The sequence below is a fragment of the Delphinapterus leucas genome, chromosome X (genome assembly GCF_059928025.1).
Source record: "Delphinapterus leucas isolate spDelLeu-1000000601 "Yukka" chromosome X, BTC_Dleu_Yukka2, whole genome shotgun sequence".
NCBI classification, from domain to species: domain Eukaryota; kingdom Metazoa; phylum Chordata; class Mammalia; order Artiodactyla; family Monodontidae; genus Delphinapterus; species Delphinapterus leucas.
In genome coordinates this window covers 70447581-70474129 of record NC_143150.1, presented here as the reverse complement: position 1 = coordinate 70474129, position 26549 = coordinate 70447581, and the positions used below count along the sequence as shown (strand labels likewise).

At 42.8% G+C, this 26549-nt stretch overlaps 1 protein-coding gene across 2 annotated transcripts in view; it reads right to left on the bottom strand.

The window, feature by feature from the left end:
• Positions 1 to 6813: 6813 nt before the first annotated feature.
• HDAC8 (histone deacetylase 8) overlaps positions 6814 to 26549 on the bottom strand; it is a 244923-nt gene continuing 225187 nt past the window's right edge. For both annotated transcript variants that reach the window (XM_022565591.2, XM_089904374.1), the window contains one exon: positions 6814 to 7260. In XM_022565591.2, the coding sequence (XP_022421299.1) occupies positions 7238 to 7260 (23 nt within the window). In that variant the 3' untranslated portion in view covers positions 6814 to 7237. The remainder of the gene's footprint in view (positions 7261 to 26549) is intronic.

Sequence of the window (26549 nt, the reverse complement as noted above, 5' to 3'; positions counted from 1 at the left end):
CTTCTCATTGAGGTGGCTTCTCTTGTTGTGGAGCACGGGCTCTAGGTGCAGGGGCTTCAGTAGTTGTGGTACGCAGACTCAGTAGTTGTGGCGCACAGGCTTAGTTGCTCCGCGGCATGTGGGATCTTCCCGGACCAGGGCTTGAACCCGTGTCTCCTGCATTGGCAGGCCGATTCTTAACCACTGTGCCACCAGGGATGCCCCAACTTTGTTCTTCTTTTTCAAGATTGTTTTGGCTATTTGTGGTTGCTTGAGATTCCATATAAATTTCAGGATGGATTTTTCTATTTCTGCAAAAAAGTCATTGTGATTACACTGAATCTGTGGATAACTCTGGGTAGTAGTGACACTGTAGCAAAATTAAGTCTTCCAATATGAACACATATGTCTTTCATTTACTTGTGTCATTTCCTTTCAGTAACATTTTGTAGTTTTCGATATACAAGTCTTTCACCTCTTTGGCTAGGTTTATTTCTAACTATTTTATTCTTTTGGATGCTATTGTAAATAGAATTTTCTTAATTTCCTTTTCAGGTTGTTCACGGATATAGAAACACACTGATTTTTGCTCGTTTACCTTGTACCCTGCAACTTTGCTGAATTTGTATATTAGCTCTAGTAGTTTTTTGTTGTGCAGTAAGGAAAAATGAGAGCATTCTGAATGTTCAGCATTAGGGGACAAGTTAAACAAATTTTGGAGTATCCATATAATGTGACCACTTTATGGTATCCAGATTTTTTGGTATGTCCGAAATATGTCATAAAAGATAATATGGGAGTTCTTTGTGGATTGATATGGAAAGCTGTCCATGGCATATAACAAAGTGAGAAAAGTCAGGTTAACAGAAAGGATGATTTCATTCATGTAAAAAAAAAAGTCAAATGGTCATATATGCATAATGCCAGCTCCCTGGGGTCAGGGATTGTTGTCTGTTTTGTCCACAGATATAACCCCAGTGCCTGGCATGCTGCATGGTACATAGTAGATGCTCAATAAAAATTTATGGAATAAATGAAAAAAGTCTGGAGATATAAACTCCAAACTGCTAACAGTGGTGATTGCTGAGTATGGGGTTATGAGGGAACCATTATCTTATTGTTTGAATGTTTGTACTTCAAGCATCTATTGCCAAAAAAAGAGTAAAGTCTTTCCACTAACTCCCCCCCATCCCCCCCTCACCAAGTAAGAAAGGCACTGTGGGCAGGCTGAGAGAGGAAGGCACTAGGACTCAATCCATCAGGAGTAAACAGAGGCTTGTCAGCCACTCTGGAGCTGGGCCTCAGAAGGCTCATTTCTGTTGTCCCAGCGGCTACAATGATGTTTTTAAAATGCAAACCTGATCAAGCCACTCTTTGGCTAAAAAGTCTTTGATGGGGCTTCCCTGGTGGCGCAGTGGTTGAGAGTCCGCCTGTTGATGCGGGGGACACGGGTTCGTGCCCCTGTCCGGGAAGATCCCACATGCCGCGGAGCGGCTGGGCCCGTGAGCCATGGCCGCTGAGCCTGCGCGTCCGGAGCCTGTGCTCCGCAACGGGAGAGGCCACAACAGTGAGAGGCCCGCGTACCACAAAAAGAAAAAAAAAAAAAAGTCTCTGATGGCTCCTTACCTGCAGGATCAAGTCTAGCCTCCTCTACCTGGCACAGGAAGCCCTTTGTGATCTGGCCCCTGCTATTGTTCTTCCTGTCATTCACTAATATATATCACAACTTTTTCTTATGGAAATTTAAAAGCACACAAAAGTAGAGAGAATAGTACATTCAACCTCCATGTGTCCATCAAACGAGCTTCAACAATGATCAACATTTTTCAAATTTTGTTTCAGTTATCTCCACCCCCATACAATTTCCCCCTCTGGAGTATTTTAAAATAAACCCCAGATATATTATTTCACCTGTAAATACTTCACTTTGCATCTTTAACAACTGAGGACTTAGATAAATATATAACTACCATGCTGTTATCATACTTAACAAAATTATCAATAATTTCTTAACATCACCTAGCCCCTGTCCAAATTTGTCCTATTGTCTGAAAAATATCTTTTTATAGTTGGTTTGCTTGAATACTGTCTAATATTCTGTGTTCCAGCAGCACCAAACTGCTTGTCACTTCCGTAAATTTCATGTGCCTTTGCCAGGAATGTCTGCCCCCAGTCTAGATTGCCTGTCCCGCCTCTGTGTCCCATAATACCCAGAGCGTGAGGCGTTGCTTTGTCTGACTGTGTAGTTCCACCATTCCATAGGTATGTATGGAGAATTACAGGTGCCAGGTACCATGCCAGGCACTGGGGTACAACAATGAAACTGCCCAAATTCCCACCCTCCTAGGGGTTGTGTGTGTGTGTGTGTGTGTGTGTGTGTGTGTGTAGGAATAAAAATAAGATAATGATAAATGGTATAAAAATAAATGGTGTTTTGGAATAAAGAGAGCAAGGTGGCTACTTTAGATGGCACGGCTAGAAGGAGCCAGTCTGGGGAAGATCTGAGCATTCCAGGTGGAAGTACTAGCCTGTGCAGAGACTCTAAAAGGTGAGGGTCTTAGAAGGCCCCCATCTTCGAAGGCTCTATATATGTCTGTCTTTACCTCTACATTTGTAGCTCTCATCCTTTCGGGGAATCATGAAAACCCCTTTGAGTGTTGAGAATCTGATAATAGCTATGGTTCCTTGCCCCAGAACAACATACCAATGCACAGCCACATGAATTTGCATACTATTCCCCTAATTCCTGAAGCCAAAAATGTCAGGAAGCTTCCTTGCCTAGACTGGGCTCTCATTTAGGGCAGGAACAGTGTCTAATACTGACAGCTAATATGTACACTACTATATGCTTTCTTTCATGATCTCTTTGATCCCTCAAAACCACCCCATGAAGTAAGTACAGGGATTATCTCCATTTGATCAATGAGGAGGCTAAGGCTCAGAGAAAGTAAATTACTTGGCCAATGTCACACAGCTAGTGAGTGACAGGGAGGGGAGTCAGACCCAGACAGTCTGAGGCCGGAGTGCATATGTGCTGCTGGTCAGCTTGGGGCCCAGCACTGAGGTTTGGAGACTCGTCCTTAGCAAAGGCAGGTGAGGAGGAGTTGCTGGAGCTTTCTGTGCAGGGGCTTAGAGATGTCAAAACCTGCTCGGCCTGATGGCTGTTTGCTTTTCTTCTTTCTCTTCCTCCTCCTTGTCTTCCTCTTCTTCCTCCTTCTTCCTTTTTTGTTGAATGACAATAGTTGATTTTCTTATAAAGAAGTCTTTCTGCCTTAGAAAGAGTCTTTTAAATATAGAATTGGAAATATACCCCTCTTTCTGAGACCACTCACACTGAAGGCAACAGAGGCAGATCCACCTCCCCAAAGGGAAACTGGCTTGGGATTTTTCCATTGGCTTTCAAAAAATATATTTATTTACTTTTTTTGATCAGGTAATACATTCACATGGTTCAAAACTCTAAAGGTAGAAAAAGGAACACAGTGCAAGTCTTCCTTACTCCCCTGCCACCTGCCACCCGGTTGCCCTGCTTGGAGGGAACTGAGGTGTCCCAGTTTCTTGTGTATCTTTCCAAAGGTGTTTTATGCAAATATAGGCATGTCCAATATATATATTCTTTTTTGTTTGTTTGTTTTTGTTTTTTTAAACATCTTTATTGGAGTATAATTGATTTACAATGGTGTGTTAGTTTCTGCTGTATAACAAAGTGAATCAGCTATCTCTATACATATATCCCCAAATCCCCCCTCTTGCGTCTCCCTCCCACCCTCCCTATCCCACTCCTCTAGGTGGTCACAAAGCACCGAGCTGATCTCCCTGTGCTATGCGGCTGCTTCCCACTGGCTATCTATTTTACATTCGGTACTGTATATAAATGCATGCCACTCTCTCACTTCGTCCCAGCTTACCCTTCCCCCTCCCCGTGTCCTCAAGTCCATTCTCTACGTCTGCATCTTTATTCCTGTCCTGCTCCTAGGTTCGTCAGAACCATTTTTTTTTCTTTTTTAGATTCCATATATATGTGTTAGCATACGGTATTTGTTTTCCTCTTTCTGACTTACTTCACTCTGTGTGACAGACTCTAGGTCCATCCACCTCACTACAAATAACTCAATTTCGTTTCTTTTTATGTATGTGCCCCACTTTACAGGGATAAGGTAACAGACCCAGAAAGGTCGAGTAACTTGCTGAGAAGCACACAACTACATACTGTTGTCGTTGTGTGGGGAGGGCCGGAGAGCAGCATGAGGCTTGGTCCAGCTTGGACTTTGGAAGCAAAAAGAAAGTTGTTTACTCCAAAGTCACAGTTTAAAAATATTTTAGCGGCATGCGGTGTGGGCAGGGGGAAAAGGGAACTTGTAGTTCCAGGTGGGTTGGCTTCCTGGCTCTGCCACTGACAACTGGGCAAGTTACTTCACAGTTTGTGGCCTCAGTTTGCTAATCTATAAAGTAGAGAAGATAATACCCACCCAGCAGGGTGGATAGTGACATACTCTAAATAAAAGCGATTTTTAAAATGGGGCATATTCCAATGCTTGCTTTGCATTATTATTATGGTTATGATGGCTGGTCCTTGCGGGCACAAAGGCGGCTGTTTCACAAAGGGAAGCAGCAGGCTCACACTGGGTACAAAGTTGCCCCGCCCTCAAGCCACCTTATCTAAAAAGACCCTCTCCAGCTGAGTGAATTGTAAATCAGGAACCCTCTAGCCGGATCAGTCTTCCTTGCCAGCTCAGAACCTCCTGGGTGGTTAGAACAGTCCCAGGGCCTGAGCACAAACTCTTCCTCAGTGGGTGTCTTGAATTTACTTTGATCTGTAACTTTATCTGCAGATCAATTCTTTTAATAAAACGTTTATGTATTTATTTTTCCAATTACAAAACTAGACCCTGCTTACTAGAGAAAATTGGGAAAATATTGAAAAGTAGAAAGAACCAAAATTAAACCATCTTTATACCTTCTTCCTCCACAGAAGCCCACCTCAGTTAATATCTTGGTGTATTTCTTTTCTTTTCTTTTCTTTCTTTCTTTTTTTTTTTTTTACAGCTTTACTGAGGGTATAATTGATAGACCAAAAGCTGCACATATTTACTGTGTACAATTTGATGAGTTTAGACCGACCGGAGCAACTCTTGATCTCTCTTGCTTGTTTTGGGAATACCACCTTTGTTTGGTATTTCAATTTTAATTGTAAAAAATGGAAAATGATTCCTACTTCCATCTATGGGATTTTTTTCTTTAGCCTAATGTTTTCAACAAGAATCAAATGAAAAGGAATCCTGAAGGCCACTGAGGTGATGCCGTCTCTCAGGAACAGGCCTGGCCTCGGTTCAACAGCTCACTCTGGGGCTCAGCCATGAGGGCCAGTGCTGGTGAGAAAGGGCTCCTTCTGGTTCAGGCCCATTCCCCTTGAAAGGAAAATGGAGCAGTAGTATTCACCACTTTACCAGGTGGTTGCCTCTTAGGGCTGAGTCCTTCACAGGAATTTGGGTGATGATTTTGGGGGGGGTGGGTCCCTTAGAAAGGATTGGGATACCGGACCCAGCAAGCCTTTGAGACCACAAATCTTGGCGGGTGGTCCCTTGCAGGCTGGGAATTCAGAGTTCTCATTTGCCTTCCTTGGCCTCCCCACACCCCACCTGCCCCATTCAGCACCTCCTCCCTCTTCTATTTTTTAAAACCCCCCTTCATTTTGGCATAAGCAAAACTGTCCTTAAGCCGAGAGTGTATAATTAGGATAGTGGGCATTTGAAGTGACTGGTATTCCTAGCCGACCAGGCGCCCCGATGCTGTTTAATAAAAGCTTGGCTATTCCCAGCCTAGGACACGTTCAAGGCTTTTTCCACTCTCTTCTGCCGAATGCCCTTCCCCCCTCAGTAGCCTGGAGAAATACAACTCACCCTACGAGGCCCAGCTCAAATATCATCCCCTTTGAAACGCTCTGGGATGCCGCCCCCGCCGGGCGAATTGCTATCTCCCCAGTGCTCCCACAGCTCGGGATTCGTGTTGGCTACAGAGCACGAAGCATGTTGGGATCTGGTTCTTTCCCTCCTACTTTGCCTTGTCTGGGAGTTCCTAGATGGCCAGGATGGGGCCGTGTCCTTGTCTCCCATCCAAGTCCCAGTAGCTGTAGGAGCTGCATAAATACTTGGCGAATCGAATTCCAAAATCGTGACGTTTGGCTGTCCCTTCTGCTTCCTCATTTCTCTCGTGACACCCCCATCTGCATTTTGCCATCTTTCCTTCGCCTTTGAGGTTATAGTAACACCAATGCATCACAACTGTATCCCATTTTCATCAAGTGTGCTGATTGTCTACACTTGACGGGAAGTAGTTTCTATTCATCAAGATGTCCCTCTTGTCTCTGACATGCCACCTGCTCTTCCTATCCCTGAGTGGCTCCGCAGGCAGGGACAGCTCCTCCGTGGGGTGCCAGCAAGACCCTTTCCATGGTTGCAGCACCTGTATTCCCGTGAGCCCTGGGCAGGCCCCAGCACAGGTCAGAGCTTGGCTTACGGTCCCCAGGACTTAGTGGAGACACACTAGTTCCTCAGCAGGATCCAGTTCTCAGAGTCAGCCTCCCAGGCTGGGTCAGAGCAGAACAGGGAAGCAGCAGGGTTATTCTTGATACTTCAGTGAGAGGAAATGTTCAGAACTGTGTGTGCTGTCAGTGGTACTTTACAACGAGGACAATGGCACAGAGAGGTAGGTTTTCAAAGATTTTATTAAAAAACAAAATAGATCCGCAATCCTGAAAACAACACGGGTGGGTTTCTCCCCACCTCCCAGTCTGCTGACCAGCCCCCCTCCCCCACCCCCCGAGGCTCCACCTGGATGGTCCTGAGGCCCAAACCCTGCCTGTCAGCTCCCCCCCGCCCCGCAAACTGGCAATCAAATCTCCATGCTTTCCTCCAGCTTCTGATCTGTCTCCTTTAAGAAAATAAAAATACCCCCTCCCCAACTTGCTTAAAAATAATTTTCAAAGATTAAAAACGGCATCTGTGTGTTTTTAAAAAATAAACACTTTAAGTGTTGGAAATCTTTGTCTTCCCCTAGGTCTAGTTGAGGCCTCTGGGGTGCCTGCCTGCCTCACCCCAGGAGGCCAGCTGCCACTTGGTGCCCCTTGGAAATTTTCAGGAAGTAAAATTCTTCCAAATTTCCCCTGCAGTCACAAATTCCACACACTGCTCCCATAAACACGCTGTCTTCATTACAGGCACTGCTCCTCAGCTCTGGAAACCTGATCTCTTTTTGTCAACTAGACCACATGCTTCAGATTCCCTACAAACAGGAGAGAAAACAAAAATCAAATTCAGGTAACATATGTGAATTATACCTCAATAAAGCTGCTAAGAAAAGGCACTTTCATTTTGGGGCTAGTTCTTTTGCTGCCCTTGGGAACCCTGAGACCCCCAACATATGAACAAGCTCGGGCTAGACTGCTGGATGGTGAGAGATATCTGGCCCAGTTATGCCAGCAACCACCAGCCACCCACCAGGCATGTGAGTGAGGCCTTTGACAGCTGACTGACTGCAGTGCTGGGTGAACCCAGCCAAAACCAGCAGAAGAACCACTCAGCTGAACCCAGCCCTGATTGTTTTAAGACACACACACACACACACACACACACACACACACACACATTCCAGCAACACTTTTCAGAGTTCGCATCTCACTAACTGCATCAGATCTTCCCCTGCCCCCAACCTTTCTTCCCCCCCACCCCCACCCCCCATCCCCCACCCCCCGCTTAGCAAGGCACAACCCTCCTAGCATTTTCTCTCATGAGTACCTGTGAAATACGAATTGGGGATTTCCCCCAGCCCTCAGGTCTAAGAATCTTAGAGGGAAAAGCAATCACTTGAAATCCTACAGGACTGGGCTCTAGGAATGAAAAGTTTGCTCCCTTGGTCCCTCCACAGTCTTCTCCTTGTCCCACTTCCCCAAGCAGAAATACTGGGCTCCAAACCCTACTGACCACTTCTCCTCTAAAACAGGAAGGATGTTCTATGAGGGCAGGGACATGGGCTGCCTTACTCTTGGTTGATCTCCAAAGTCTAGCACAGTGTCTCACACATAGTAGGTGCTCAATAAATGGCTGAATAAATGGCTGAATGGAACAAAGGAAGGAAAGAAAAACAAATCAGCACCCACATGCCTATCTGGTTTAATTTTTTTTTTTTTTTTTTTTGCAGTACGCGGGCCTCTCACCGCTGCGGCCTCTCCCGTTGCAGAGCACAGGCTCCGGACGCGCAGGCTCAGTGGCCATGGCTCACGGGCCCAGCCGCTCCGCGGCATGTGGGATCTTCCCGGACCGGGGCACGAACCCGTGTCCCCTGCATCGGCAGGCGGACTCTCAACCACTGCACCACCAGGGAAGCCCTATCTGATTTAATTTTTAATTTTAAATCGACATACAGTGAAATTGACTGTTTCTGGTATGTGCAGTTCTGTGATTTTTAACACACGTAAAGATTCATGAAACAGACTGGTCCCATTACCCACCAAAATCCCCTGTGCCAACTTTTTGCAGTCACATCCTCCCCTCCCCCTCTTACCACCTGGCAACCACTGACCTATTCTCCATCACTATAAGTGTTGTCTTTTCCAGAATGTCATATAAATGGAATCAAACAGTATGTGACCTTTTAAGACTGGCTTCTTTCAAGCAGCATAATGCCTTTGAGTTTCATGCAAATTTTTCAGTGTATCAGTAGTTCATTCCTTTTTTGGTACCCTTCACCAAGTTTCTCCAAGTGGCAACATCTTACATAATTATTATTTAATATAAAAACCAGGAAATTGACACTGGTATAATTCACAGACCATATTTAGGTTTCACCAGTTTTATATGCACTCATGTGTGTGTGTGTGTGTGTGTGTGTGTGTGTGCATGAGTGTTTGTGTGTAAGAGTATATTCTATGAAATTTTATCACATGTATAGGTTCGTGTAACCCCCACCACAAGAAGATACAGAAATATTCCATCACCACAAAGATCTCAACGCTACCTTGTTAACTGCCCTCCACCCCCTATTTGTAAGCCTGACAACCATTAATCTGGTCCCGAGGTCTATAATTTTGTCATTTCAAGAATGTTATCTAAATGGAATCATACAGTATATAATCTATTTTGAGATTTTTTTTCTCTCACTCAGCACACTGCCCTTAAAGATCTATCCAGGTTATTGGGTGCATTAAGTTCCTTCCTTTTTGTTGCTGAGTATTGTTCCATGGTATGGACATGGCACAGTTTGTTTAACCACTCACCCACTGAAGGACATCTGGGCTGTTTCCAGTTTTTGGCTATTACACAAAAAGCTGCTATGAACATTCACGTACAAGTTTTTGTGTAAACACAGTTTTCATTTCTTTGGGATAAATGTCCAAGAGTGCAATTGCTGGGTCCTATGGTAGTTGCATGTTTAATTTTATAACGAACTGACAAACTGTTTTCCAGAGTGGCCATACCATTTTGCATTCCCACCAGCAATGTATGAAAGATCTAGTTTCTCAGCATTCTTGTCAGCATTTAGTGGTGTCACTAGGTTTTATTTTAGCCATTCTGATAGGTGTGTAAGGATCTCTTATTGTGGTCTCAATTTGCATTTTCTTAATGGTCAATAATGTTGAATGTCCTTTCATGCACTTATTTGCTGTCTGTATATCCTCTTCATGTTGTTTGTTAATTGAATTTTTTTACAGTTGAGTTTGGAGAGCTCTTTATATATTCTAGATAAAAATCTGCTGTTGCACATATGATTTGCAAATATTCTATCTCAGTATATAACTTGTCTTTTCATCCTTTTTTTTTTTGGCTGCAAACCGTGTGGTTTGCAGGATCTTAGTTCCCTGACCAGGGATTGAACCTGGGCCCTCGGCAGTGAAAGCACAGAGTCCTAACCACTGGACCACCAGGGAGTTCCCTGTCTTTTCATTCTTCTAACTCTTGCAAAGCAAAAGTTAATTTTTTGGATCATGGTTTGGGTGTTTTCAACCCTTCAGCTCACAATCTCTGGATAATCTTTGATTCTTCATCTCTTAGTTCAAGCTCCCTTCACATCTTATGAGTTGCCAAGCCTAACCTCAAGATGTCTCCCAAATCTGTCCTCTCCTTTCTGTTCCCCTGTCTCCACCTTATTAACAGTTCTCATCACTCAGGTCACTGCAACAGCCTCTTAACTGGTGCTCGCACCTCTGGAGCTGTCCCCTGCACAATTCTAGCTGTGACCACATGCCTCCTCTCCTCTGAAATAACTTTAGCAGCTCCCGACCACCTATGAATGAAGTTTAACACCTTAGCTTACATGTGCCCCATCCATACTTTCCCATCTCCATGTGGGCCTGTATATCTTGTACATCAGAGACAGGGTGACGATATAATTTATTGTTGAAACCAAGATACTTGAGAATGAAATGGGGTGCCATGGGTGTAAAGCAGAGCTGTCCCAGAGATCACAAACTGGGAGCCCGTGACCACATCTTGCTTCCAAAATTGTTTTGTTTAGCTCCACATATTGACGTGCCACATGATATTCTTTAAAAATTTAAAGTAGTTGTCTACAATGAGGTATCACCTCACGCCGGTCAGAATGGCCATCATCAAAAAATCTACAAACAATAAATGCTGGAGAGGGTGTGGAGAAAAGGGAACCCTCTTGCACTGTTGGTGGGAATGTAAATTGATACAGCCACTATGGAGAACAGTATGGAGGTTCCTGAAAAAACTAAAAAATAGAATTACCATACGACCCAGCAATCCCACTTCTGGGCATATACCCTGAGAAAACCGTAATTCAAAAAGAGACATGTACAACAATGTTCATTGCAGCACTATTTACAATAGCCAGGACATGGAAGCAACCTAAGTGTCCATCAACAGATGAATGGATAAAGAAGATGTGGCACATATATACAATGGAATATTACTCAGTCATAAAAAGAAACGAAATTGAGATATTTGTAGTGAGGTGGGTGGACCTAGAGTCTGTCATACAAGAGTGAAGTCAGTCAGAAGGAGAAAGACAAATACCGTTTGCTAACACATATATATGGAATTTAAGAAAAAAAATGTCATGAAGGACCTAGGGGTAAGACAGGAATAAAGACACACACCTACTAGAGAACGGAGTTGAGGATATGGGGAGGGGGAAGGGTGAGCTGTGACAAAGCGAGAGAGAGGCATGGACATATATACACTACCAAACGTAAGGTAGATAGCTAGTGGGAAGCAGCCGCATAGCACAGGGAGATCAGATCGGTGCTTTGTGACCGCCTGGAGGGATGGGATAGGGAGGGTGGGGGGGAGGGAGACGCAAGAGGGAAGAGATATGGGGATATATGTATATGTATAACTGATTCACTTTGTTATAAAGCAGAAACTAACACACCATTGTAAAGCAATTATACCCCAGTAAAGATGTTAAAAAAAAAAAAGAAGAAGAAGAAGGAGCACTGAATTGGGACCCAGGAGGCTTGGGTTCTATTGATTCATTGACTGACTGACTCATTTATTCATCCACTTATTCAATCAACACTTACGGAGTGTCTATTCTTTGCCAGTACTAGCCGCTGGTGAGCACTCTAGTCTTTTGTTGTTGTTGTTGCTATTTGTTTTCTTAAATTTATTTATTTATTTTGGCTGCACCGGGTCTTAGTTGCGGCATGCGGGATCTTTTAGTTGTGGCATGCGGGATCTTTTAGTTGCGGAATGTGGACTCTTAGTTGCATAATGCGAACTCTTAGTTGCAGCATGCGAACTCTTTAGCTGCGGCATGCCTGTGGGATCTAGTTCCCCGACCAGGGATCAAACCTGGGCCCCCTGCATTGGGAGCCCGCAGTCTTACCCACTGGACCACCAGGGAAGTCCCTGTTGCTAATTAATAGACTTTATTTTTGCTAATTAATAGACTTTATTTTTGGAGCAGTTTTAGGTTTACAGAAAAACTGAGCAGAAAGTACAGAGAGCTCTCATACCCCCCTGTCCCCCTCCTCCCCTCAGAGGCAATTTCCCCTATTATTAACATCTTTCATTAGAATGTACATTTGTTACAGTTGAATGAATGTTTATACATTATTATTAAGTACAGTCCATAGTTTACATTAGGGTTCACTCTTGGTGTTATACAGGTCTATGAGTTTTGAAAAGTGTATAATGTTACATATCCACCATTACAGTATCATATGGAATAGTTTCACTGCCCTAAAAATCCTGTTCTTCACCTATTCATCCCTCCCTCCGTTTCCCCAAAGTCTTGGCAGCCACTGATCTTTTTACTGTCTCTATAGTTTTGCCTTTTCCAGAATGTCATATGGTTAAAATCATACAGCATGTAGCCTTTTCAGACTGGCTTCCTTCACTTAGCAATACACATTTAACGTTCTTCTACATCTTGTTACTTAATAGCTCATTTCTTTTTAGCAGTGAAAAATATTCCATTGTCTGGATGTACCATAGTTTGTTTATCCATTCACCTGCTGTAGGACATCTTGGTTGCTTCCAAGTTTTGGCAATTATGAATAAAGCTGCTATAAACATTCATGTGCAGGTTTTTGTGTGGACATGAGTTTTCATCTTATTTGAATAAATAGCAAGGAGCATAACTGCTGGACTGTATGTTAAAACTATGTTTAGTTTTGGAAGAAACTGCCAAACTGTCTTCCAAAGTGGCCGTACTACTTTGCATTCCCAACAGCAGTGAATGAGAGTTCCTGTTGCTCCAACATCCTTGTCAACATTTGGTGGTGTCAGTGTTTTGATTTTAGCTCTTCATAGGTATGTAGTGGAACTCATTGTTTTAGTTTGCAATTCCTTAGAGAAGGATAGTGAGCATATTTTCATACACTTAATTGCAACCTGTACAGCTTCTTTGGTGAGGTGTGTGTTAAGATCACTGGCCCATTTTTTTGATTGGGTTGTTTTCTTATTGTTGAGTTTTAAGAGTTCTTTGTATATTTTGGCTAACAGTCCTTTACTGGTTATGTGTTTTGCAAGAATTTCTCCCAATCTGTGGCTTGTCTTTTTATTCTTGTAATCTTTTGTCTTTTTAATGTAGAGTGGCACTGTCCAATAGAACTTTCTGGGATGATGGAAATGTTCTATATCTATGCTGCCCAATATGGTAGCCACTAGTTACCTGTGGCTACTGAGCACTTGAAATGTGGTTAGTGCAAGTGAGAAACTGAATTTTAAATTTAATTTTAATAACTTAAATGTAAATGGCCACACGTTGCCAGTGGTGACCATATTGGACAGTACAGATATAGAACAGTTCCCTTTTGCTTTTTATTTTCTTCATGACATTGACTGGGGTCATTCTTATTTGCTCTTTCATTTACAACCTCCCTATCGATCCATTAGCGAGTCCTGTCAATTCTACCCCCACAATATTTTCCAAATCCACCCACTTCCCTTCAACCTTCACTGCTATAACTTTACTCCAAGCCACTGTCACCCCTTGCATGGACAACTCTAATAGCCTCAACATTGGTCTCCTTGCTTTCATCCTTGTTGCCTACACCTTTTTCTCTATGTAGCAGCCTGAGTATTTCGTTAAAACTTAGGTCAAACCACGTTACTCCTTTGCTCAAAACCCTCTATGGCTTCCAATCACACCTGGAATAAAATCCAAACTACTTAGCCACCAAGCTCTGCAGGGTCTGACCCCGTCTCTGGTCTCCTGTCTGCCACCACCTTCTTTGCTCACTCTGTCCTGGCCACACGGGGCTTCTTTATGTTGCTGGAACACACGAATCATTTTTCCCTCTTAGGGCTCCCCCTTCTTGTCACGTGTTATTCCTTCCACCTGGCACGCTCTGTTCCTGGATATTGTCATTCCTGACTCTTCTCATCACTCAGGTCTCAATCCAAAAGTCACCTCTGAGGGGCCTGATGACTACCCAGTCTAAGTGGCCACCCCCAGTCACTCATTTTCTGTCACATCATCCTGCTCTATTTTCTTCAATATCCTTAGCACACTGAACATATCCTGCGTGCTTATTTGCTAACTTGTCTGTCTCCCCTCACAATCTCCATGAGGGCAGGGACGTGTCTGTCTTGCTTATCACTACTGTTAGCCCCCTCAACAGCGCTCAGGAATTGATCAATCAATATTCACTGAAGGAATGAACATCTCTAGAGCTACAGGGCAGCTGATAAAGCACTATCCCATTTAGGCCACGGAGGCTTAAAGCTTGGCCATTGCTCTTAAAGCCCTTAGAGACATGGTTGAGGTAAGCTGACATATGCGTACAAAAAGAGCCTCAATGCCACCAGGCTAAGTGGCAAATAAGTTCTGAAGACTGTCAGCATCACAGCAGTTTGGAGGAATGTTGGGGGCGACCCCAGAACCCTTGGAGGCTGAGTGGCACCACAGAGGAACAGAGATGTGAATTTAGGACTGCTGAAAAGTGTTCCAACTTTCATTATAGGAGTACCCCTTTCAGGAATGTTGTCATATTGACTTAACATCTGTATTCATAGTAACTCTTTTTCTTTATATCAACTTACTTTAAACATTTTAATACTTATTTTGGCCTCATTTATCCTAAGTAATGATAACAATAATGATCACAACAATAATGTTGTGCTTAGATTTTAAAACATACATTAAAATAAATATGACTATTAAATGAAAAATGTCTTTGTGTCACCTCAAATTGTCTCTCACGCAGAGGTATATGAGGCACATTTTGGGAAAAATTATAAAAGGGATCACTTTTGGACAGCTGGTGCTTGGGCTGCTTTGCTGCCATGAGGCTTTAGTATCTGCAAATCTTGGATGTGGCACCCCCTCCCCATGTCTACAGTGGGCTAGGCCCTATGCTGGGTGCTGGGGCCACAGAGGAGAACAAGGCACAATTCTTGCCCTCAAGGAGCGCTCAAGTCTAGCAAGGAAGGCATATATGGAGACAAACACATCATAGTCCATTAGCAACAAGCCCATATAATACCAGTCTGTACAGAGTGCTGAGGGCATACAAAGAGAGGGCATGGAAGGCTTCACGGAGGAGGTGGCATCTTGAAGGGCAAAGGGAGAGAGAGTGTTCCAGGCAGCAGGAACAGAGCAGGATGTATACAGAGCAGGATGTATAAAGGCACCTGCAAAGTTTTTGTGGCCAGAGCACAGGATGAGGGTCAGGGACAGGGGTGGGAGGTGTGCTATGAAGCTGCAGAGATGGTCAGACGCCAGATTATCAAGAGCCTAGAAGACCATGGTCTTACCCTAGAGGCCATGGGGAGCCTCTGAACAATTTTAAGATGGGGAGGAGGCCCATCTAGTGTGATCTAAGGCTAGAGCAAGTTCCCCAGCTGCTGCCCCATCACACCGGGCTTCAGGGTCTCACTCTTTACCTGGGAACAATGGCAGAACAAAGGATTTCTATGAAGCCTTGGGCATGGGCTGAAATGGATCGCTGACTTTAGTTTTTAGCTCTAAATTGTCAACTATATTGTTTTTCTTGGAATATAGATCCCCCCTGTTATCAGAAAGCCTTTCAATGACAATTAAGTATAACCACTAATTACCACTTTCCTGCCTCTGACCTGAATTAGAACCTGAGGCTGTGAATTAATCCCCCAGGCTTCTGGCATTTATAGGATATCAGCACTTAAAGGATGTTACCCTAATGTTTCGGGTGCTCTGGTCTTAACTTGCAAGGGACTACTGCAGTCTCAAACGGAATCGAAGCGATTTCTAAAATAGCCTATGATTCATTTTTTCTCCCCTCCTGTGCCTAAATCTGCTGGCTCCATGTGGAGGGATAGGCACAAGTAACTGGAGAGGTGACATCACAGGAGTGTGCTGCATGCCTGCCAGCCAGCCAGCTCGTGGAGCTCAGCCTCGAGCAGTCTATCTGCCGGTCTGGGCGATGCCTCCCAGCCGCTTTGGAGTCACAGCTCCAGGTTCTTTGGTCCATGAGCTTTCTCCACATTTCTTTTTCAGACAAAAATTCTGGGCCGGGAAATCCAGGGTAATGGGAATAGCAGCAGCAGGAAGAATAATACAGCCTTACATCTGTATAATGATTTAGAGTTGTGAAAGCCATTTGCTCCATTTTCCTCCACCCAAACACCAGTGGGAAATGGAAGCTGGGATTTTAGGCCTGCACTGGAGACAAACTCTCGCTCTCTTACACAAAAGAGCAAAGTGCTAACATTCCCTGTTCCCCTCAAAGTACATCCTGATTGGGCCTTGGATGCCACCAGAAGGTCATAGAGATTCCTTTCAGCTTCTAGGTGCTTCCTGGAAGAGAAATTCTCCAGGACAAATTTGCCTGGCAGGCACAATCTATGAACCATGCCATCCTGATGTAGCTAGCAAGTAGTGCCAGTCCCAGCACTGCCAACTTGTTCTGCACACCCTGGCTTACAGTCCCTATGGTCCCGAAGACCTTTACTGGAGCCAAAGGCATAGCCTCTAACTGTGGAGCCCCGAAGGTAGGGTGTGTCATGAACATCTGGAAGTGCCAACAGCTGCCACGGTAGCTCAAGGTCCCGTGAAAGGAAAAAACACCACTGTATCAGCCATCATTGTGGATCCTGCAGTGAAGCACCACTGAGCCCACCCATGAACAGCCGAGGAGTGGGGTGGAGGGATTCCTTCCTTGGAGGAGCCATAAAAATAGTTCTGCAGTGGTCTCATGTTGGCTCTGTGATATTCAAGCACCTGGTCTCAGCATAGCTTGGTGTCCCCAATGCTCTATTGCTACTGCCAGCATAAGAAGTCTCCCAGCCTGGCTTCCTTCCCCTGCTCCTCCCTAGCATTGTGGCTGCCAGGCTGGACACCAAAGGGGTGGCATACTCTTGCTTGGCCTTCTTGGTTAAATTTCAGTGTCACTTGTGTGCGTGCGTGCGTGTGTGTGTGTGTGTGTGTGTGTGTGTGTGTGTGGTGATGGTGGTGGTGGTGCGCCCGGAGTGGGGGTGGAACATGATGATAGAAGCAGTGACCCACAGATGCTTAGCAGTATTGCGAGAGTGGCAGGTGCTGTGGCTGCTGTAGCTGCCACTACCACCACCACTACGTGAATTCAGAATGACCCAGTGCAAGACCATAGGTGCCGGTTAGTGCCATGAAAATGTCATCTTGGTAAATCAAGATGCTGTACTCATGCAATTCTGTCTGTTGGAAACCATGGCGGGGTATAAAAGTGATCCTTTGGAAAGTTGAATCGGTAAACCTATATGTGGAAAGTGACGGCAGAGCAGAACATCATCACCTCCAAAGCGGAGAGGCCTCCCAGAACTTGTTTTCCAGCTCATGGGGGATATGTGCACCTATGAAAATAAAGGATCACCGCCTCAGCCTGTTTTTGAGATGTGAATAAAAATCTTGGCTGGGGACCGCCTCCTCTCTGGTTGACTGATTTTCCAATTGATTTGTATTTATTAGCTAATGAAATTAAAGTTGTAAAAATGATAACAGAAACATAATAAATCTCTCCCACAACTGGCTGTTTCTATGTCACTATGGTGCATTCCTCACTTTGATTACTTCAAAGTCTATTATTTTGTTCTCGATTATTCTGTTTTTCTGGCACTGGAGAAAATCAATTTGTTTTATTTTCTCTTATTCATGCACTCAATTATGCTCTTTGGGCACATTTAATCACTTTGATGTTTTCATTTTATGGCCCGTCTCTAGGCACTTCAGCTGCATTGCTGCCAACGGGCAAGCAGGACTAATTTGCATGTCACAATAGACTTGAAATTCTAACTCAATTTAGAAATCTTTATGAAATCTCCCTCCAAAATATGCTTGGAGCTTCAAAGAGGGAGAAGGATGTGGGTAAACCAGGAGCCTATAAAGATGCTTTCCTTTCTCAAACACTGAGAGCTCTTTGGTGACCTGACTGTAGCTTGGGGATGTCCCTGTCCAGGTACAGCAGAGCAGTCCATGGGATGGGATGTCTGCAGAGTTTCCTCTGGAATTCTGTGGTGAGAATCTTGCAAAGGCTGTCCCTTGGCAGCAAGGCCAGGGAGGTTGGGCCTGCTTACTCTGGCATACACTGCCCCTCAGCACTGCTGGATTTGGCGGCAGTGCTAAAGACAGCACCTGAATCTCAGTTGGTTAAAGTGCCTCCGGGTAGATGGAGACAATTGTCAACAGTTAGTCATTCCAGAACTCTGAGTGGTTTACCTTATTTTCTTTAATAAGTTCCAACACCCCTTTTGCCCCTTGATTATTTTAGAGCTAAAGGCTGGAGAGGACTAAAGTGATATAATTGCTTTAGGCATGAACTTTGGACAAACAGGAAGAAAAAGCTTAATTAAACACATTAGAGGCCTCCAACTATTCTTCAAAAGTTTTTGGTTTGTTGCATACAACAACCATCAGCTCTACCTGGCAGAAAGAAAATTCTGTATTTCTTCTTCTGAACTTTGGGTATGATCTTCAGTTTCCCATGTGGAATCCCAGCTCCCTCCCTTACTTGCTGTGCGACCCTGTACAAGCTAATCAACCTCCCTAAGTTCCTTCCTATGTTAAATGGAGCTAATAATTTTATCTACTTCAGGGATAGGTTTGTTTCCTAAACTTCAGTACTGTTAAGAATTTCACCATGTTCACATATCACTTATGTGGAAACCTCTCTTACACTGTTAAAAAAAAAAAACTTAAATTCATCCTAAGCAAGGTGTCTGTGAAATCAAAGTGTTTGATGTGGTAGTTATATTGATATTTCTTTTTTTTTTTTTTTTTTCTTTTTTGCGGTAGGCGGGCCTCTCACTGTTGTGGCCTCTCCCGTTGCGGAGCACAGGCTCCGGACGCGCAGGCTCAGCGGCCATGGCTCACGGGCCCAGCCACTCCGCGGCATGCGGGATCTTCCCGGACCGGGGCACGAACCCGCGTCCCCTGCATCGGCAGGCGGACTCTCAACCACTGCGCCACCAGGGAAGCCCCAATATTTCTTTTTAATACACATTAAAACATACATCCATGAAATACACCAAATTCATTCCTGCTTAAGAAGCTTTGATCCTGCTCTCCCCTTCATCTAGAATGTTCTTCATCCCAATTTTTGCAAAACTCCTCCCCTTACTGCATTAAACTCTATTCCCAAATGTCACCTCCTCAGGGAGGCCTTTACTGGCTATCCTATCTAAAATAGCACTCTTTCCAAATTTATCAGTAACCAACCACTAAATATTTATTTATTTGCTCACTGTCTATCTCCCCCATTAGAATGTAAGCTCCGTGATGGGCAAGGCCTTCACCTGTCCTCTTTACATCTCTATCATGTAGAATAGTGCCTAGCACATATTAATACCAATTACATGTTTGCTGAATGAATGAAACATAAAAATTAAAAATCAGCCTAGTGGTAGCCAGGCTTCCCTTCTACCCCATGAGGGTGGTGTCAGAAAAGGAAGAGTGAAAAACCACGACTTTCATCCCTGCTCAATGGCAAGGAGGCCCACCCACCACTGTGTCAGTGGAGGCCACATGGGGAGCAGTAACAAGGTGCCACTGCCATCCCTGGCCAGGGTGGTACCTTGAGGTCGAGTGAGGAGCCTGAATTTCCACCCCTGCCCAGTAGTAATGAAGTGCCCCTCCTCCCCCCAGACTGTCAATGACAGCTGAGTGGGGAACCTAGACTTTTACCCCCACCTGGAGGTAATGGGGTGGTGCTTCCCTTCCCTGCCAGCATGGTGTCAGAGGAAGCCTGCTGAAACAAGGTTTAAATAAGGTGAAGGATTTCATAAAAATATCTAAAGTGTTCAGGATATAATAGAAAATCACTCATACCAACAACCGAAAACTCTTAACTTGAATGAGAAAAAGGCAAACAAGAGAGGCCAACATAGAATGACAGCAATGTTGGAAATATCCGACAAGTAGTTTAAATCAGGCATCATAAAAATACTTCAACAGGCAATTATAAACATGTTTGAAACAAATGAAAAAAAAATGTCTCAGCAAGGAAATAGAAGAAATAAAGAAAAACTAAATGGAGATTTTAGAACTGAAAAATTCAATAAGTGAAATAAAAAAAACTCAACAGATGGGCTCAACAGCAGAACAGAGAGGGCAGAGGAAGGATCAGTAAACTGGAATATATAGAACAATAGAAATTACCTAATTTGAACAGAAGACAAAAAATAGTAAAAAAAAAAAATGAGCAGAACCTCAGGGATCACATGGGACTATGATAAAAGATCTAACAGTCATGTCACCAAGGTCCCAGAGGAAGAGGAGAAAGAAGGTGGGACTGCAAGAGTATTTGAAGAAATAATGGCTAAAGATTTCCCAAATTTGGCAAAAGATAGAACCCTACAGATTAAAGAAGCTGACTGAATTCCAAACTGCCTAAACTCAAAGATCCAAACCAAGATCTATCATAATCAAATCCCTGAAAACTAAAGTAAAAGAGAAAATCTGGAAAGCTGAAAAACAAAAACAAAAACAAAGGCTTACCTATAAGGGAAACATAATTCAAATGACAGTGGTTTTCTCATCAAAAACCATGGAGGCCAGAAGGAGGTGGTTCAGCATTTTTCAGGTGCTGAAAGAAAATAAATGTCAACCCAGAATTCTACATCCAGTGAAAATGTCCTTCAGGAATGAAGGGGAAATGAAAATATTCTCAGAGGAAGGCAAACTAAGAGAATTTGTTGCTACTAGACCCACCCTAAATGACTAGCTAAAGGAAGTTTTTGACATGGAAAGGAAATGATGAAAGAAGAAATACTGGGACTTCCCAGGTGGTGCAGTGGTTAAGAAGCTGCCTGCCAATGCAGGGGACACGGGTTCGATCCCTGCTCCGAGAAGATCCCACATGCTGCGGAGCAACTAAATGCATGCACTGCAACTACTGAGCCTGTGCTCTAGAGCCTGCGAGCCACAACTACTGAGCCTGTGAGCCACAACTACTGAAGCCCACGAGCCTAGAGCCCATGCTCTGCAACAAGAGAAGCCACCGCAATGAGAAGCCCACACACCGCGACGAAGAGTAGCCCCCACTTGCCACAACTAGAGAAAGCCCGCGCGCAGCAACAAAGACCCAATGCAGCCAAAAATAAATAAATAAATACATAAAATTAAGAAAAAAAAGAAATCTTGAAGGAAGGAAGAAGGAACTATGCAAAGGGTAAAAATATGGGTAAATATCATAGATTTTTCTCCTCCTCTTGAGTTTTCTAAATTATGTTTTATGATTGAAGGAAAAATTAGAACATTCTCTGATGTAGTTCTGAATATATATAGAGGAAATATCACTAGATTATATAATAACACAATTAGATTACAAATGGGGGAGGGGAAAGGGACTTAAAAGTAGGTAAGGTTTCTACACTTCACTCAAACTGGTAAAATGGCAATACCAGTAGACTGTGATATGCTACGTATGTATAATATATACCCAGAGCAACCACTCAAAAGCCTATACAAACATATACAGTCAAAATTACTGCAGATAAATCAAAATGGAATTTGAACAAAGGTATAAGTCGCCAACAGTAAAGGTAAAGAAAACAGAGAAACAAAGAATAGAGGGAACAAAGAGAAAACACAAAATAAAATGGCAGATTTAATCCCTAATATCAAAATTGCATTGAATATAAATGATCTAAATACACCAATTAAAAGACAAAGATTGGCAGAGTGGCTAAAAAAATGATCCAATTACATGGTGTCTACAAGAAACTCACTTCAAATATAAGTAGGTTGAGAGTAAAAGGATAGAATAATATATGTCATGGAAAAAGGAGGAGTGGCTATGTTGATATTAGATAAAGTAGACCTCAGAACAACAAAAAAATTACCATGGACAAAGAAGGACATTACATAATGGTAAAAGGGTCAATCTACCAGGAAGATACAGCAATCCTAAATGTGCATGCACCAAACAACAGAGCATTAGAGTACCTGAAGCAAAACCTGATACAGCCATGAGGAAAAATAGATCGATCCACAATTAGAATTAGAGAATTCAACATCACTCTCTTAGAAATTGATAACAGAACAACTAGACAGAAAATTAGCAAGGATATAGAATAACTCAACAATACTACCAACCAACAGGATCTCAGTGACATTGATCAAATAATCCACCAAACAACAGCAGAATATATTACATTCTTTTCAAGCACTCACAGAACACATGCCAAGATAGACCATACACTGAGTCATAAAACAAGCCTCAACAAATTGAAAATATTTGAAATTATACAGAACATGTTTTCTGACCACAGTGGTATCAAAGTAGAAATAAAAAAAAACCTCCTGAAAAAAAACCTTCAGGTCCAGATGGTCTCATTGGAGAATTCTACTAAAGATGAGAATTAACATCAATTCTATACTCTCTCTTGCAGAAAACAGAAGAGGAGGTAACACTTCTGAACTCATTTTTATAGGGCTAGTATTGCCCTGATACTGAAAGCAAATGATGGTGTCACAAAAAAGAAAACTACAGACTAATATCCCTTATGAATATAGATGTAAAGTCCTCAACAAAATATTAGCAAATAGAATTCTTAGCAGTGAATTCTTAGAATTAGCAAACAGTTCCTAGAATTAGCAAATACATGTATATATATGTATATGTATATATATATATATATATATATATATATATATATATATATATATTTACATCATGAACAAGTGGGGTTTATCCCAGGTATACAAAGCTGGTTCAGTATTTGAAAATCAATCAATGTAACCTACCATATTAAAAGGCTAAAAAGAAAAATTACATATATACTGGTATTAGCGTCAACTGATGCAAAAACAGCATTAAATAAAATTCAGCATCCATTTATGACATAAATTCTCAGAAAACTAGGAATATAGCAGGGTACTGCCTCAACTTTTAAGGAAAATCTACAAAACCTATAGCTAACATCATGCTTAATGGTAAAAGACAATGTTTTCCCTCTAAGTTCTGGAACAAGGCAAGGATGTCTGTCCTCACTGCTCTTATTCAACATAATACTGGAAGTCTAATCCAGTGTAATAAGGCAAGAAAAGGAAACAAAAAGCATATAGATCAGACAGGAAGAAATAAAACTGTCTCTATTTGCAGATGGTGATCTATGTAGAGAATCTTAAGGAGTCTACAAGAAAACAGCCAGAAATAATAAATGAGTTCAGGAAGGTCACAAGATACAAGAACAATATACAAAAATTGTATTTCTATATACTAGCAATGAACACATGGAAACCAAAATGAAAAACATAATAAATCAATAAAAGAAAAACTTAGGTATAAAACCTGTTAAGGATGTGTATGCTGGAAATGACAAAATGCTAATGAAGGAGATCAAAGAAGATCTAAATAAATGGAGAGACATACCATGTTCATGGATTGGAATTCTCTCTAAATTGATATATAGGTTAAACACAATTTCTAACAAAATCACATCAAGGTTTTTTTTTTTTTTAAAATATAGACAAGGTTGTTCTAAAGGTTATATGGAAAGGCAAAGAAACTAGTATAGCTAAAACAAGTTTGAAAAAGAAAGGGGAATCACTCTACCTGATTTATTATATAGCTACTACAGTAATCAAGACAGGAATAGGTACATAGATCAATGGCACAGAAGAGAAAACCCAGAAAAAAGACTGAGACAGTTGCCTTGGAGTGAATGACAGTTTTGGAAAGGGAGGTGGTCCTAGGGAGCTATCTGGATTTTCAGCCCTTCTACTAGATTGAAGAGGCTTTACATCATGACATGCTTTTCAAGACAAATGGAAGCACCCTAGGATTACTAGAGGTACCTAAGAAAGGAATCAGTACCTCAAACACGTAAAATAGTCCATCTCCAGTCCCTTATTTTTCCAGCTATGTGCAGGTACAGTGACCAGATTTTGTAAACCAAAAACTGGGACATAAGGTCTGATAAAAGATTATTGTCTTAAAAAGCTCCAACATGTATTTCTTTCTTTCTGACTATAAAAGCAATACACGTTCATGCTAGAAATTTTGAAAAATACAGAAAAAGAATACAGAACAAGTAAAAAATTACCCATAATTTCAATCTTACCATCAAAGATAACTACTGTTAGCACTTTTGGTATATTTCCTTCTAGTGTTTTTCTATGCATATCCACACACTCACTCACACACACATTATGTATATTTACAAAATTGAGACTATATGGTATTAAATCATTTCATATCTTTTTTCACTTAAGATTGCTACCATGAGCATTATTCTCTTGTCATCAAATTATCTTTAAAAATTTATTTTTAATTGGCTGCAACAAATTCTTCCATGTAGTTATACTGATATTGTATCATACCTCAAACTCAATGTATTGAAAGAGAACACATCAAGTATATGTTTCTGTAAAACTATCCCCCACCCTCAATGGCTCCCCATCCCAGTTGGTATCCAGGCTGGAAACCTCAGAGTCATCTTTACTCCTTCCTTTCTCCTTGATCCCCTCTAAATGACATACCTCTAAGTGCTGTTGATACTCTCTTCTTAACAGCTCTCAGCCATTCGGGAGGAATACGATAGGGAGTAGCCTACCACCACTGTTCTGGTCCAGGTCTTTGCAGGCTCACCCTTGGAATACCACCATGATCCATCCAAACATCACTGCATCATGTCATGTCCTAATTCCAGAACCTAGAATGGCTCCCAATTTATTGTATCTGATATGGACAATTCAGCCTGAAATTCAAGGAAACCTGCCAACTGCCCCGGGCTCCCGCCTATCCAAGTTTCCGTTGCATATGAGCACTTCCCTATTCTATCTATTCAAAACATCCCAGCCTTCTGAAAGCACTCTCCTTCTCTTCTCACTTCTCTTCTTCTACCTTGCACCAGCCCTTATTATGTCCTGATCTAAGGGGGTTAGTTTTGTCTCCTCACCTAGACTTCTCAGCTGTTTTTTAGAAGCAGGGTTCATGTCTTAAACTTCTCTTATATCTCCCATGACACCAAGCACACGGGAAGTTCCAAAAAATATCCATTGATTGATTTAGCTGGGCTTTAAAGTGGAGACACAATGGTACTTCTTAAAATTGACCTCATTCAGAACCTCACTTTGGGAGACATTGTAAGGTGGGAAGGGTTTACTAGGGGCGATTGGAAAGAGCGGACAGGGATGATGAGTAGACCTGACTGAGCAATAGTGCCAAGAAGAGGAGGGGCACCAGGCCTAGATTCAAATCCTGATGTCACCACTTACTTGTTACGTGACTGTGGGCATGTTACATTAGCTCTGCGGGCACCAGTTTCCTACCTCATGAGGTAATAGTGAGGATGAAATGAGATCAAGTATGTAAAGAATCCAGCATGGTGACCCACAGTAGGCTTTCAATAATGGGAGTTCCCACCTCCTGGATTTAGGTAGGTATTTCAAGTCTTCAGAAGTAACCTGCCAAGGGTTTTTTTCATCGTTTGTTAAAAGCCGCCGTCAAAGTTACTAGAACTTTGGGGAGCAGCCTTCATTTTAATTTTAGAATTTCTAAAATTTTCAGCATGATATATTTACAACTTTTTTGCTTAACAATGACAGTAACAACAACAATAACCAACCTTTCCAATTCTTACACACTTTAGTGAAGCAAGCGAGGCTCCTGGAAGAGACCACAAGGGGGTTGAAGAGGGCTGAAGAAAGGATAGGGGATGGCAAAGGGAGATAAGGGATGGACATCACAGAGATCCTCACCTGAAGTCATGCAAATTGGCTCAGAGTAGCCTCCACAATCCTGCTCCAAAGTCCTTCCAAGAAGCCCTAAAGCAAATGGTCAGTCTGTCTTGGGACCAACCCTGACTTTCAATTTACCCTCATGGCTTCTCAGGAAGCAAGAGAAGGTGTGGAAGTAAGCCGAGTTTCCATGGTGTAGAGTCCCACAGGGCAGGAGCACTGCTTCAAGCTGGGGGCTCCAGCAGGCCTTGGACATGCCCAGACCTGATGCCCCAATTGCTAGTCCCTAGAAGAATGTCAATCCCAGACTTCAGGCTGCTAGAGGAGGTGCTGCTTACGTTCAGCACAGTGGTTCTCCAAAGAATATTACCGGTAGATGTGCAAAGGGTCTCAGCTTGGGGCTGTGGAACTGTAAATAGACTGGGCCTGGTGACCACAGCACACTTCAGGCAGCAGGAGTCACGTGGTCTGGCTTCTTCCACCTTCTGTCCTTCTCTCTTACTTCTCTACTCATCTCAAAATGGAGTGGAAGTTTCAATTACAGTATGGTGGGGTGAGAGGGGCATGGCTAAAAGACCTAGGTCAGGGACCAGAATTTCAAATGTTGTCCATGGCTGATTTCCTCCCATTTCCAGAGAGACCTCAGATTTCAGGTGCTTTGGATCAGCCACAAGGAAGGAGCTGGGTGTGTAGTACAAGGTGGGAGGGGTTTACCAGGGGTGATTGGAAAAAGCAGATTATGAGTAGCCTTGATAGGGCAACACTGCAAAGAGAGGAGGGGCACTGGAAAGGCCAAACAGCCTGACTCCAAAGTCTCAGTTCAGACAGACCCGGGTTCAAATGTCTGCTCCACCACCTATTAGCACAGTGTGTGGCACAGAGTAGGCGCTTAGTAATTCCTTGCTGAGTGACTGAATAAAGGTGACCTTGGCCAAGTCATTTATCCTCTCTGAGACTCTCTGAATTCC